Source organism: Trichomonas vaginalis, chromosome II (assembly GCF_026262505.1).
Source record: "Trichomonas vaginalis G3 chromosome II, whole genome shotgun sequence".
Lineage (NCBI taxonomy): Eukaryota > Parabasalia > Trichomonadida > Trichomonadidae > Trichomonas > Trichomonas vaginalis.
In genome coordinates, this window is record NC_067204.1 from 13,810,351 (window position 1) to 13,824,122 (window position 13,772).

Genomic DNA, 13,772 nt, shown 5'->3' on the forward strand with positions numbered 1-13,772 from the left:
TCTATAAGCATTATTATCAACGTAGAATCTGAATATCATATCAGAAAATGTCGCAAATCTGACATTTACCCGACAAAATAGCAAAAATAATTGAATACTTTTCGCAAAAACTTTAAAAATCGATAAAAATATGAAATATAGATATTAAAGAGACTTTTTATATAATATTCATAAAGATTTTCCAAAAATATGATACCGCAAAATTAAAAAAGTGACGTCTTGAGTGGAGTCAAAGGTCGAAATTGCTAGCTAAATGTTTTTTTAGCGAAATTGCGTATTGTACGTTTTTTTCGCAAACGAAACCCTTATTTAAATGAAATTGGCTGAATTCATTCTGAATTTTTTTGTGTGATACATGGTCACTTTAGATTTTAGATGTCTGTGACCGCCAAAGCACAGCGTAAGGAGAAAGTCATCAAGGAGGCTGTCTCAAAGGCCCCACAAAAGATGAAAAAGACAGCAGCAAAGCAAGAAGTTATTCCTAAATCAAAAGATGGTCATAAGCCAGATACAACACAATTTGATTCAGAATACAATCCAATGAAGGTTGAGAATGCCTGGTATTCCTGGTGGGAAAACCAGAACTTCTTCGAGCCAAAGGCCGCCGACAAGAAGTTTGTTATGATTCTTCCTCCACCAAACGTTACAGGTGAACTTCACCTTGGTCACGCCCTCACAGCATCCATTGAAGATGCTATCACCCGCTACCACAGAATGTGCGGCGAAGAATCCCTTTGGGTTCCAGGCACAGATCATGCAGGCATTGCCACACAGTTCCGTGTCGAAAAGAAGATCTACGATGAGAAGAAGCTCCACCGTGGCGAATACAGCCGCGAGTACTTCCTTGAAGAAGCTCACAAGTGGGTTGAATCCAAATCCGGCACAATTCTCTCCCAGCTTCGTGACATGGGCTCATCCCTTGCATGGAAGGACACATACTACACACTCGATGAGAAGCGCAGTGAATCAGTCATTGCTGCTTTCATCAAACTCTTCGATGAAGGTTTGATCTACAGAAGCGAGCGCCTTGTCAACTGGGATTGCGCCCTCAAGACAGCCATTTCCGATGCAGAAGTCGAATACATTACACTTACAAAGCGTACAAAATTAAATGTTCCAAACCACAAATACCCACAATATCCATTCGGCGTAATGACACACTTCTACTACGAAATCTGCGACAAGGATGGAAAGAAGACCGGCGAAAAGGTCGAAATCGCTACAACACGTCTCGAGACAATGCTCGGTGATACAGCTGTTGCAATCAATCCAAAGGACGCTCGTTACAACCATCTCCACGGAATGTATGTCTGGCATCCAATCCGTGAAGTTCCAATTCCAATCATCCAAGATGAGATCCTTGTCGATATGAATTTCGGTACAGGTGTTGTCAAGGTCACACCAGGCCACGATCCAAACGATTACGAAGTTTACAAGCGCCATCCAGAGATTGGATTAATCTCAATCTTGACACCAGACGGCGCCATTGCTCCAGGCTACGGCCAGTTCTCCGGCATGATGCGTTTCGATGCTCGTGTTGAGATGGTCAAGTGGATGAAGGAGCACGGCCTCTACAAGGAAGAGAAGGACCACGAAATGAGATTAGGTATCACACAGCGCGGCCACGACATTGTTGAACAAGTTATCACACCACAGTGGTTTGTCAACACAACAGACATGGCTGCCAGAGCCATCAAAGCAGTCGATGACGGCGAGTTGAAGATTGTTCCAGACGAATTCGTTGTTGACTGGAAGAAGTGGCACGAAAACATCCGTCCATGGTGCATTTCCAGACAGTTGATGTGGGGACACAGAATTCCAGCCTACAGAGTCCAAATCGACGGAAAGTGGGCAGAAGGAAATGGAGAGTGGGTTGCTGCAGCATCACAAGAAGAAGCAATCGCTAAAGGTGCAAAGGCAAACAACGTAGTACCATCAAGAGTCACTGTTGAACAAGATCCAGATGTTCTTGATACATGGTTCTCATCTGCTTTACTTCCATTCTCCGGTGTCGGCTGGCCAAGCAACGAAGAACGCCTCAACAGATACTTCCCGAACTCAATTCTCGAAACAGGCTGGGATATCTTAACATTCTGGGTATCAAGAATGGTCATGATGTCATTGACATTGACAAACAAAGTTCCGTTCCACACAATTCTTCTTCACCCACTCGTTAGAGATGCACAGGGCAGAAAGATGTCAAAGTCTCTCGGAAACGTCATTGATCCACGCCACGTCATCAACGGTATCGAATTGGAAGATTTAGTTGCTGAAATCGAGAATTCCACATTCGATGACAAAGAAAAGAAGATCGCAATCGACGGCAGAAAGGCTGACTTCCCTAACGGTATCCCACAGTGCGGCACTGATGCCATGCGTCTCGCTCTCTGCTCATTTGCAGGCGCAAACAGAACAGCCAACCTCAATGTCTCTGTCATTGTTTCATACAGAAACTTCTGCAACAAGATGTGGAACGCTGTTCGTTTCGCATTGCCAAACTTCGACAAGTTCAACCCAGAAGATTCCCACAAGGACCTCGATGCATCAAAGACAACACCATTGGACAAGTGGGCACTCAAGAAGTTGTCTCTTGCAATCAAGGCAGCAACAGCTGGTCTCCAGGACTTCAAGATGGCTGACGCTGTTAATGGAATGACACACTTCTTCCACGACGAGTTCTGCTCTGTCTACTTGGAAGGCATCAAGCCAATCGTTAACGGCGATGATGCAGCAGCCAAGGAAGTTGTCGCAGCTGTATTGTACGAGTGCATTGAGTCAACAATGAGAATGCTCCATCCATTCATGCCATACGTCACAGAAGAGTTGTGGCAGCACTTACCAAGAAGATTCAACGTCGAATCAATCATGTTGGCTCCTTATCCATTAGTTAACGAGGAGTGGCTCAACTACGATGTCTCCATTGTTGACACTGCTTTTGCTACAGCTTCTGCTGCTAGATCTATCAAGAAGCAGTACAACATCAACAACAATAACTTGGAGGCAATCATCGTTACTTCTCAGGATGAAATCAAGCCAACAATTCCATTCATCTCAGCTATTGGCGGACTTGGAAAGGTCGACGTTGTTGCTCCAGGAACACAGATCGCTGCTGGTTACGCTTCCTCTGTTGTTACAGAGACAGTTGAGCTGAGAATCAACTTGAAGGGCGTCGTAGATTTCGAGAAGGAACTCGAGAGATTGGAGAAGAAGTTAGGCCCATTACAACAACAGTTCCAGAAATACGAAGAAAAGATTTCTAATCCTAACTACGCTACAAAGGTTAAACCAGAAGTCCAGGAACTCGAGAGATCTAAGATGGAAGCACTCAAGGTTCAAATCGAAGCTATCAACAAGAACATCCAGGAAGTTAAGCAGTTAATCGCTTAAAATTAATCATTTTTTTGTATAGATCTATAACACATTTAAAATAAAAACATTTCTTTTTACTTAATTATTACTTATTCATCTTTTAATTGTACAATTATACATTTTTTATGAAATTGTTTTTATATTCAAATAATGAAACTGATAATTACAATTATTTCTAATGTTTATTGGCATTCTTTTCATTATTGAAATATGTTATTGTGTAATTGGGTTCGAAAACAAGTTGTAATACAAATTTTATAATCATTGTATAGAATTATTCTGAAAAAATCAAGAAAAAATCAAATCTACTGTTTTCGAAAAGAATTTAGTGGTAAAGGCTAATAAAATTTTTACGATATTGAATCCGAATAAAGGTGACCAAACTATTTTTTGAAAGTCCGCCATAACTTTAATGGTACTATTTCAGCGTGTACAATGAATACAAAAATTCTAAGAGTGCCACATAAAATAGTACTTTAGACTTGAGTTAATGCTACCAAGCAAATGTTAAAAAGATGACTTTAGTGTTTTGATAATCAAAGATTAAAATCATTATTGTCTAAATCAATAATCATAACGACAGAAGTTAATGTTTTTTCATCAGTGCTTTAAATCCACTTTTAAAAGTATACCTCAAAATCAAAATATCAAAAAAAAAATTGGCCGATAGGTTTGGCTTTAATTTTTGTCTGCTTTTATGATTTGATATGGATGTTATAATTTAAAAATTGAGCCAAATTCACCAATAGATTTTTAGATTTGCAAATACTCAATAATTTTCAGCGTGTTATCTTTTATTAAAAGAACTATTTGGTTTCAGTATCATATAAATTGATATTTACTTTCTATTTGAACCTTCATTTAGCTAATGATTTAATAATACAGATCATCTAGTCCTTATAAGAGAATTTTGAATTTGTTATAATAAAAAAACAAACAGATATAGCTTACACTTCTATAATAAAGATACCTTTTATAGAAATCAGTATGAAATGTGTTTTTTGACACGTAAAGCTCTCAATTCATTATAACATGTTTGTCGATTTTTATATATTTTTCGCTTTCATTATCTATGATATTAAAAATTATGTCATCAGAATGTGAAATAATTAAACAAATGCCCTGCGGGAAGTATTTTATACTAGAATTTATAAAAAAAATCACTGTACGTTTAGCCTACTGGTTATGTCGTGGGGTTCAAAGGCAATATGTTCAAATCAGTAAGCACCCGGTTTTTTTATATTTTTTTTAACAAGGTGAATATAACTTTTGATCGAAATCAATGAGTTACATGAATTATCATTTATCTAACTACAATTAAATTGTGAAAATATACTATCCAATATTAGCGTTTAATAAAATCAAAGATTATTGACTTATATTTTGAAAGTAATCTAAGCAGAATTTAGATATCCAAATTCTAAATATCTTCATGCTTAGATGCTAGATAATATATTCTTATTTGAAAAATTTATAATGTTATTATTTTCTTATTTGATATTTACTACAAGCAGAAAAGCATTTATATTGTAAATTAACAGATTATGATAATTATACTCGTTTTTATATGTTCTTAATGAAGAATATCAAACGTATTTCTATGAGTTTTAAAAAATGAAAAGTTTTAATATGGCTAATATATTTATTATCATTAATAGAATAAAAAAGTTTTTTTCGCATATCACTCGATGATTTACCTTCGAGTTTTGATAAATTTCGAAAAAATTTAAGGAATGCTCTTTGAATTTCTTTACCTATAAGCATATTATCTGCCGTATTATTTTTCGCTAATTGTAGAATTTTATTTAATTTTAATAATTAACCTTCTAAGCTTATTGAGAGATCACATTGTATATTTGATACGTAGTACATATGCTAAATCTGTGAATTAGATTGTAAGATATTGAACAAACGTTCTTAAACATTTTAGATTTTAGGGAATTACTGAATTAAACTATATTTCTTATATGATATCTTCATGTTTGGATGCTTTGGGTATAATTTATTGGGCTTTTTCTATCCAAATGTTTGGCAATGGTAACCCAATTTCTAACAAATTTATGATGGAAAAATTTATGACTTTTATGGAGCCGAAAAAAAAGCATAGAATGAATAAGACTATTAAAGATAAGCTGTAATTTGATTGTGAATTTTAAGAAAAGAATTTGGATTAAAATTTGAAATTCTTTTTTTTTGAAAATTAGCCGATGATATGCTTAAGCTAAAAATTACTAGAAGCGGTGTGATATAATTTATATAAAAAAACTCATAATTGCCATTATTATTGGTACATATAAAGTCAAATTATAATTTGCAGTTATGCTTTAATCAAAATCTATATTGAAACGCTTTGTCACATCCATTAAAAAGGCTGTCGCATATAAATCCAAACATTTGCTTGGTATGTACTTTTCCATTTTAACGTCCTGATTGATATAAGCATGTTTTACACTTTAAAATAGTAATTATGACAACCTGTACACCATAGAAGTAGGCTATAACAAGAAAAATTAGATTGACATCGAATAATTTCAAGATTTAGAAACAATTTGTAGCTTTCTCAATTATCTAGAGTTAAAATTCATTTATAATGAGGTCATATATTTTAATTATCTTGTAATAAGGGTTTCGTTTTGCGAAAAAAACGTACAATACGCAATTTCGCTAAAAAACATTTAGCTAGCAATTTCGACCTTTGACTCCACTCAAGACGTCACTTTTTTAATTTTGCGGTATCATATTTTTGGAAAATCTTTATGAATATTATATAAAAAGTCTCTTTAATATCTATATTTCATATTTTTATCGATTTTTAAAGTTTTTGCGAAAAGTATTCAATTATTTTTGCTATTTGGTCGGGTAAATGTCAGATTTGCGACATTTTCTGATATGATATTCAGATTCTACGTTTATATAGTAATTTATGCTTTACATGTATTTTATATAAATTTTTATTGAATTCAAATATTCAATAGTTTTTTTATGCTAGATTAGTTGTATTTATTTAAATATATTATATTGGCAACCTTTCTTTACCCTGTCCTAATAAACGCATTTTGTAAAAAAAATATAGTGCATCAGTTTCGAACTAGCGTCCCGGGTACCCAATAGTAAGGGGTAATAACCATTCGACCATTTGCCACGTAAAGCATCGCCAGATTTTTTTGTATTTAATCACTCCCAAAACACTGTTTTGGCTTATTGGAAGCATATCAGACATAATCGCCATAATCAAAAAATCTATATACCCAATAAGTAATAAATTTGTCGATATAGATCTTCCATAAAATTAGTTTTTAGTCTGATCTTAAAATAAATTTAATTTTTTATAAAAAAAATCACATTTAAAAGTACCTTTTTAGTAGCTCGAAATCCTGTTGGTGGATTTCGGGCGTACTTCAAAATTAGCTTTTGTTCTACATATGCAAGCTATATTTTAAATATGGGGCAAATCGGATCGGCGAAAGGAGTTTAGTTACCTTTATCCGAATTCAATATTATAAATTCAAAGGAGATTTAATTGGAATTATGATTTTTGAGTATAAGCAAAACTAATTTCAGTATAGATGTCTCAATATGAAAGAAAATTAATAATTTTGGAAAAAATATCCACCATGAAAAGAAAGTTGTATGGATCATTTATTTTTCATTTTGGGAGTATGTCTTAATTCTTTTTGTTTGAAGGAAAATTATTCAAGGTGAAATTATGACAGAAAAAATATGCCAGAAAAAAAAACTTGACATTCACATTCAATGTCTGTCGAAAATTTGGTCGAAGATGCGATTAATGCTCAAAACACACCAGAAGAATTCTCCAAAATTGTGTTAAACTACATCAAGGCGAACGATTCTGTTAATTATTACAACGCATTCAAGCATTTCAAGAAAAACTCAAAGAGATTCTCAGATGCTATCAAAGCAATTCGAGATTCCGCAAACGTATTAAAAGACATGAAGGATATTGCTAATGCCCTTAAATTCTTTGAAGCAATTGATGAATTTTTGGCTGATTATCCAAGCTTTTTCGAAGAATTAAAGGAAGTTATCGAAATTTACGAAAAGATATGCAGAGCAGGTAACAAACTCTCTCAATTTGCCAAACTTTTGGAGAAAAAACCAGTTGATGAAACAAAGATGAAGCCTTCTGAGATTTTAGACCTATATCTCACTATTGCAAACCTCCATCTCCAATCCAAAGGCATTTCAAAGGCCCAGCAATACTTTGCTAAAGCGAAACCATATTATTTCCCGAATTCTACACCTCTTGAGAACCAAAAGGTCTACAATAATACACATACTAACCTTATGATTGAAACGAAGAACTTCCTTGCCGCTTCCCAGCAACTTTTGAGTACATATCTCGATAAAAAACTTTCTCAAGGCCAGGACAAGCAAAAACTACTCTTAAGAGCCATTATTTTTGCAGGTGTATGCCCACCAGGCCCATCCCGTGACGAACAGTTCCAACAGATCATGAAAATCGAAGAAGCTCAAAAGATTCCAGAATACAAGCTCATTCTCCGCTTAAACAACCGCCAAATCATTTCGGATACAGAGATTGAAGAGTTCTGGAACATTATCAAGGAAGAAGAATCAGTTTCGAAACAATATTTCCAAGCAAACATCAAAAAGCATAACATGACCCAGATTTCTTACATCTACAAGTCTGTGTCCATCGAGAGAATCGCTAAGATGATTGGTTCTACACAGGCTGAAGTTTTGAACAATTTGAACTCAATGATTTCATCTCACGAGATCAAAGCGAAGATCGACCAGCCAAACAACAAAGTCGTGTACCACAATGACGACGTCTACAACATTGACGACCAGATTCTTGAGTTTTGCGATAAGGTTCTGCGTCTTGCAGATTCAATCCAAGAAGCAAAATGAAGTAATGTTATAAACAATTAATAAAAAAAGATATTTGACTTTTATCCTAAATTTTTTTTTTTGAAATTTCAATATTTATGAGAATTTTTGTCGCTGTTTTGACTCTTATGTGCTTTATTAAGCAGATTTTGAGAGCAGGTCAATATGACTTATAATCCAGCTACGTCATTCCTCTAAATTCTAACTTTAAAGTTAATTTTAGCTATTTTAATATAATAGCATAAGGTTCACAATGATAAATCGCCTAGTTTTTTCTTACAAGATCTTTCCCCCATTCAACCCCTGCTTGACGTTTAAAACGTGTAAACTCATGGTTATCAGAGCTCTAATATTCAAGCATTTCACACATGTCAAAAACTTTATATTTTTCGAAACGTAATAAACAGATTTTGATTGTTTAAATCTCCAAAATCTATTCTCCTCAGGAATTTGAGAAAAATTTTCTGAAAAAAATCAGTTGGCGACGATGTTTGAGAATGATATATCTTGCCCAAAATCTCGGGTCCATAATTGATTACTTTGCTAGCCGAAATTCAGAGAACCGGACCCTGGATTTTGAAATTATTATAGTTTATACCTTTCAATTGATAAAATATATTCATTGCATAATTAAATGAGTTATAAACTAGAAATAAATAATGAATAATTAGAAATTATCTGTTCTGATGAATTTTCTTTGGAAAAATTAAGATATTTATCAATAAAAAAAGAACAAATTTTTATTATATAAAGAAATAAATTTCATTTGTTTTGTTTGAGTGCATTTTCGAGATTCTTAACCTTCTCTTCAATTACATCTAACTCTTCAGAAGGATTCCTAGGAATTTCTTCGTCTTCTTCGACATCTGAGTATTGGTCTTCTTCTATGAAATCTGCGATGACATCTTCTTCAGATGGGATGTTAGAACCATCAGAATAACTCGTAAGAATTTTGTACATTTGGGCTAATTCTCTATGAATTGCAATATTTGATGGTGTTCTACCACTATTATCTTTAATATGTAAATCTGCGTGGAAAGCAACAAGTGCTTTGAATATCTTTTGTTCTGTTGATACAATTGATAAATGAAGAGGGGATTGACCGAGATTGTTAACCAAATTTGGATTAGCTTTGTTCATTAGCAAGCATAAAACCATTTGGTAGTCGTTTGCTGATACAGCAAAGTGTAATGGTGTAGATTTATTATTTGAAAGAGAATTTACAGAATCTGGAAACATTTTGAGAAGAACTTTCATAACATGTATGCTATGTGAAATTGCTGCATAGTGAATTGGTAACCAATTTTGGACTTTTATGTTGATATCTGCTCCATTATCGAGTAAATACTGAACAGATTTTGGTTGTTTGCAACATATTGCGTAAACCAGTGGAGTTGGATATGAGACACTTGATACTTGCTGTTCTCCACGCCCCTCTGGAATCTGAGTAACTTTTGCAATTATTTCATTAGCAATTGTTTGATCGACACCTAATTTCTTAAGTTTTTCAATATTTCCTGTGCTTAAAGCTGTTAGAAGTGAACTTTCGAAATCCATATTTTTTTTGACAAAATAGGTTTACATGTCAAAATAAAAAAGAATTTGTTTTTGACACTTTTAAAAAAAATGAGTTTTTACGATTACAATAAATCAATTAATGCCCCTCCCCCACAGCCACAGCAATTTGTTATCTCCTCACAATCCACACCTATTCAGCCATCATATATGCCTCTTCAACCTTATCAAATGAATCATGATCAGGCAATATTACAACGCATTCAAGAATTAGAAGCCGAAAACAAAGATTTAGCAGAAAAGTGTGCAGCACAGAAACTTAGAATACAAATTTTGGAACAGAAAATGTTTGATTTTTATACGAAGTATCAACAACTTCCAAATGTTCAAAATACCATGAATTAATTCATCCTATCAATAGATGATATACATCACAGTACGAATTTAGATTTTGTTTATTTTATTTTGAACATATATTTACAGATTGTTCATATCCTTTTATTTTTGTTGATATATAAACATAGATTGTTTTTAATTGGTATCTGATGCTTATATAATTAAGTTTTTTTGCATATTTTTTTGGCCATAATTTTCCATAAGTAATACCTGCTATCAATCTTTATATATATATGAAAGAATAAGATCGATTCCTTTCTATTCTTTAGGGAAGTCCATTTTGATTATTTGAATTTGAACCAATACAATATTTTGTATCGAGTCTCAATGAGTAACAACCTTTAAATTTGATAAAAACTTAGAAATCTAACTATTTAATTCAAGTTGAAGATTTTTCAAATTTCAAATTCTGTTAAATAAGGATGAAAAGTAAATTTAAATAGAAATTTTTAATTCCGCTTTAAAAATAGATGTATTTTATATTCACGAAAAAAATTAAATTTAAAAAAATAATGATAAAATTATAATTTTTTGAAAATATTTTTATTTTTTTGATTTTTTTTTGGAATTTAAGGATGTTAAACTTAAAAAAATTTTAGCCCTGGGATCCCAAAATTGACAGTTTTTAGCCCAAGCATTTTTTTTGAGCTATTTCTATGAGTTATATGATATAATACACTTAACATAAATAATTCTTACTTTTAGTCACGAAAAAGCATTTTGCGATTTTTGCAGACGATTATTTGGGATTATCCCATCCCAGGTCCAATTCAAAATTTGAAAGGAATTGAGAATGGGATTGGGATTAATCCCAATCCCAATCCCTAATAATCGTCGGATTAGATATTGATAATTATTTTAAATATATTTCAATAGTAGTGAATTTTCACTACTACAAATGACTATTTCAAAGCAATTTTTGAAAAAATTAAAATAAATAAAAATAACATTTTTGAGATCTGAGATATGAATAATAGTTCCTATGTCTTGTAAAATATATCTGTGGATTTGTTTGATCAGAAAACATATTCAAGCAGATTGAATTGAATAACATTTGATAATAGAACAGCGTCAATGAAGCAATTAATATAGAAATGCTTTTTGTTATGTGTGATGAAGATATTAGTTAATGAATTATGAATATCAAAATAAATAAAATCAATTTCTAAGAAATTTTTATTAAATCTATCAAAATTTATATCCATAGTATGAGTTGGTATCAATGGTGGTAAGAATAGGCTCTGTTAATGAAAGCATCTAAACTTTCCATCCAAAGACCAAAAAGTGTCATTGTTGCATGGGATAGGACTTCCAGCAGGAGTCGCATCAGGCTATACACTTGCTGGAATGGTAAGCAGCCTTTGATCTAATCAATCATAATGCTGCTTCGTCCATGCCAGCAAGTGTTTTCAAAATATATGGTGCATCATATGTCTTTTCAGTCTTTTGCGAGAACTCTGCAAACAAAAAGTGCAATGTTCACATAGTCTAGCTGTCAGGATATAGTAGCTAAGCTGTGTGGACATTGCGCTTCTAGAGATATACCAGTATTCCGATGTTGGCCACACGCACTACATTACTTTCCACAGGTTCCCAAAGAGCCCGGTACTTCGTGATTACATGAATAGGGCCAAGTTCTTCCGAGGCCTCTCATCGAATGAGAGACTTCGGAAGAACTTGGTCCTAAAGTATTCCTACTACTGCTCTCTGGTCTGTAAAGGACTAAATAAGCTACAATTTGTCGATAAGAATAGAATTCCTCCGAAGTCTCCCATTCAATGAGAGGCCTCGGAGGAATTCTACTCCAAGGTAATGCGCTTGTAGTTTCTTACTTTCTATTGAACGGAAAATGTAAATTTACTCGAAAAGAGCAAAAGTTCTTCCGAGGCCTCTCATTGAATGAGAGACTTCGGAAGAACTTTTGCTCTAGTGTAATGCGCGTATATTCTTGGGTTCATGGAGAGCGAGAGAATTTGTTTGTAATTCGTTTTTGCTGAAGTTCTCCGAATTTCTCTCAATTGAGGAAGGAAATCCGGAAAACTTCAGCATGAGTTAATTGTGGTGTAACTCTCTGGGTATTTACCGGCCAGAGAGCGAGTAAAATATTAGAGAGCGCATAGTCTCAGTATAGGTATGCGTACTGTAAATATACGTTATTTTTTACTTTCGTATGAAAAAATAGCTTCTCATTTTTATGCTTCTATATACTTTGTTACTAAGTAAATCACCTATTTTCTTATTAAAACCTAATTTTTCCACGTGATTCAGAATCTCTGCATCCCAAAAATTCGTTTTCTGCTTTCAAAACGCGAAAATATGCAGTATATCTCAAGATAAAGAGGATATCTTGCCCTTATATTTTCCAAAAATTTTTGGGATGCAGAGATTCTGAATCACGTGGAAAAATTAGGTTTTAATAAGAAAATAGGTGATTTACTTAGTAACAAAGTATATAGAAGCATAAAAATGAGAAGCTATTTTTTCATACGAAAGTAAAAAATAACGTATATTTACAGTACGCATACCTATACTGAGACTATGCGCTCTCTAATATTTTACTCGCTCTCTGGCCGGTAAATACCCAGAGAGTTACACCACAATTAACTCATGCTGAAGTTTTCCGGATTTCCTTCCTCAATTGAGAGAAATTCGGAGAACTTCAGCAAAAACGAATTACAAACAAATTCTCTCGCTCTCCATGAACCCAAGAATATACGCGCATTACACTAGAGCAAAAGTTCTTCCGAAGTCTCTCATTCAATGAGAGGCCTCGGAAGAACTTTTGCTCTTTTCGAGTAAATTTACATTTTCCGTTCAATAGAAAGTAAGAAACTACAAGCGCATTACCTTGGAGTAGAATTCCTCCGAGGCCTCTCATTGAATGGGAGACTTCGGAGGAATTCTATTCTTATCGACAAATTGTAGCTTATTTAGTCCTTTACAGACCAGAGAGCAGTAGTAGGAATACTTTAGGACCAAGTTCTTCCGAAGTCTCTCATTCGATGAGAGGCCTCGGAAGAACTTGGCCCTATTCATGTAATTACGAAGTATCTGACATTTTAGGAGCGAGAGAGCGGTAGTATAAGTGCTTGTGTGCAATAACGTATAACTAATATCGCTAGAAGCACAATAATTTTGCGGCCTAACTACTATATCCTAGTAACTAGGCTGCACAATTATTATGCTTCTGGTTTGCAGAGCTCTTATGGGAGACCAAGCTGAGGTCTGATGCCGGAACCACTTGCTGGTATGAATGAAGCAGCACTATGATTGGTCAGAACAAAGGCTGCACATCATCCCAGTAAGGGGATGGATGAGCGTGACTCCAGCTATGATCTTCCATATAGGAATGACACTTTTGCGCTTTTTTTTAGGGAAAGTTTTGAGTGGATGCTTTGCGCTAGCCCATTCTTAATACCATCACAACCCATTCATACTGTAGTTATAGGATTTAACTTTTTTTTGGAATAATTTCAAATTTCTAATTTATTAAAATTTACAATTTATGAATATAAGCGATAATATATCTAAAATTACACAATTTGCTTATAATATTATACTTTTATAGATAAATATTTTTAATCTCTTTTTGCCTTCGCCCATTTTTTTATTTTTTTCTTGAA

The 13,772-nt window shown here is 33.8% G+C and overlaps 4 protein-coding genes across 4 annotated transcripts, besides 3 other annotated features; 3 read left to right on the top strand and 1 right to left on the bottom strand.

The window, feature by feature from the left end:
- Positions 1-352: 352 nt before the first annotated feature.
- TVAGG3_0540980 (valyl-tRNA synthetases family) lies at positions 353-3,451 on the top strand (the record flags this gene model as incomplete). The annotated part of the gene is made up of 1 exon (XM_001326019.2): positions 376-3,387. One exon carries the CDS (start codon positions 376-378, stop codon positions 3,385-3,387), a length of 3,012 nt encoding a protein of 1,003 aa, XP_001326054.2.
- Positions 3,452-7,096: 3,645 nt separating this feature from the next.
- Positions 7,097-8,414, top strand: TVAGG3_0540990 (protein deneddylation; the record flags this gene model as incomplete). Its single annotated transcript, XM_001326021.2, has 1 exon — positions 7,123-8,259. The coding sequence occupies one exon, from the start codon at positions 7,123-7,125 to the stop codon at positions 8,257-8,259; it is 1,137 nt and encodes a 378-aa protein (XP_001326056.1).
- A 560-nt stretch (positions 8,415-8,974) lies between these two features.
- Positions 8,975-9,821, bottom strand: TVAGG3_0541000 (uncharacterized protein; the record flags this gene model as incomplete). The annotated part of the gene is made up of 1 exon (XM_001326022.1): positions 9,001-9,477. One exon carries the CDS (start codon positions 9,475-9,477, stop codon positions 9,001-9,003), a length of 477 nt encoding a protein of 158 aa, XP_001326057.1.
- A 43-nt stretch (positions 9,822-9,864) lies between these two features.
- Positions 9,865-10,158, top strand: TVAGG3_0541010 (uncharacterized protein; the record flags this gene model as incomplete). The annotated part of the gene is made up of 1 exon (XM_001326023.1): positions 9,865-10,158. One exon carries the CDS (start codon positions 9,865-9,867, stop codon positions 10,156-10,158), a length of 294 nt encoding a protein of 97 aa, XP_001326058.1.
- Positions 10,159-11,765: 1,607 nt separating this feature from the next.
- Positions 11,766-11,840: a mobile genetic element.
- A 154-nt stretch (positions 11,841-11,994) lies between these two features.
- Positions 11,995-12,464: a mobile genetic element.
- Positions 12,465-12,518: 54 nt separating this feature from the next.
- Positions 12,519-13,340: a mobile genetic element.
- Positions 13,341-13,772: the final 432 nt, after the last annotated feature.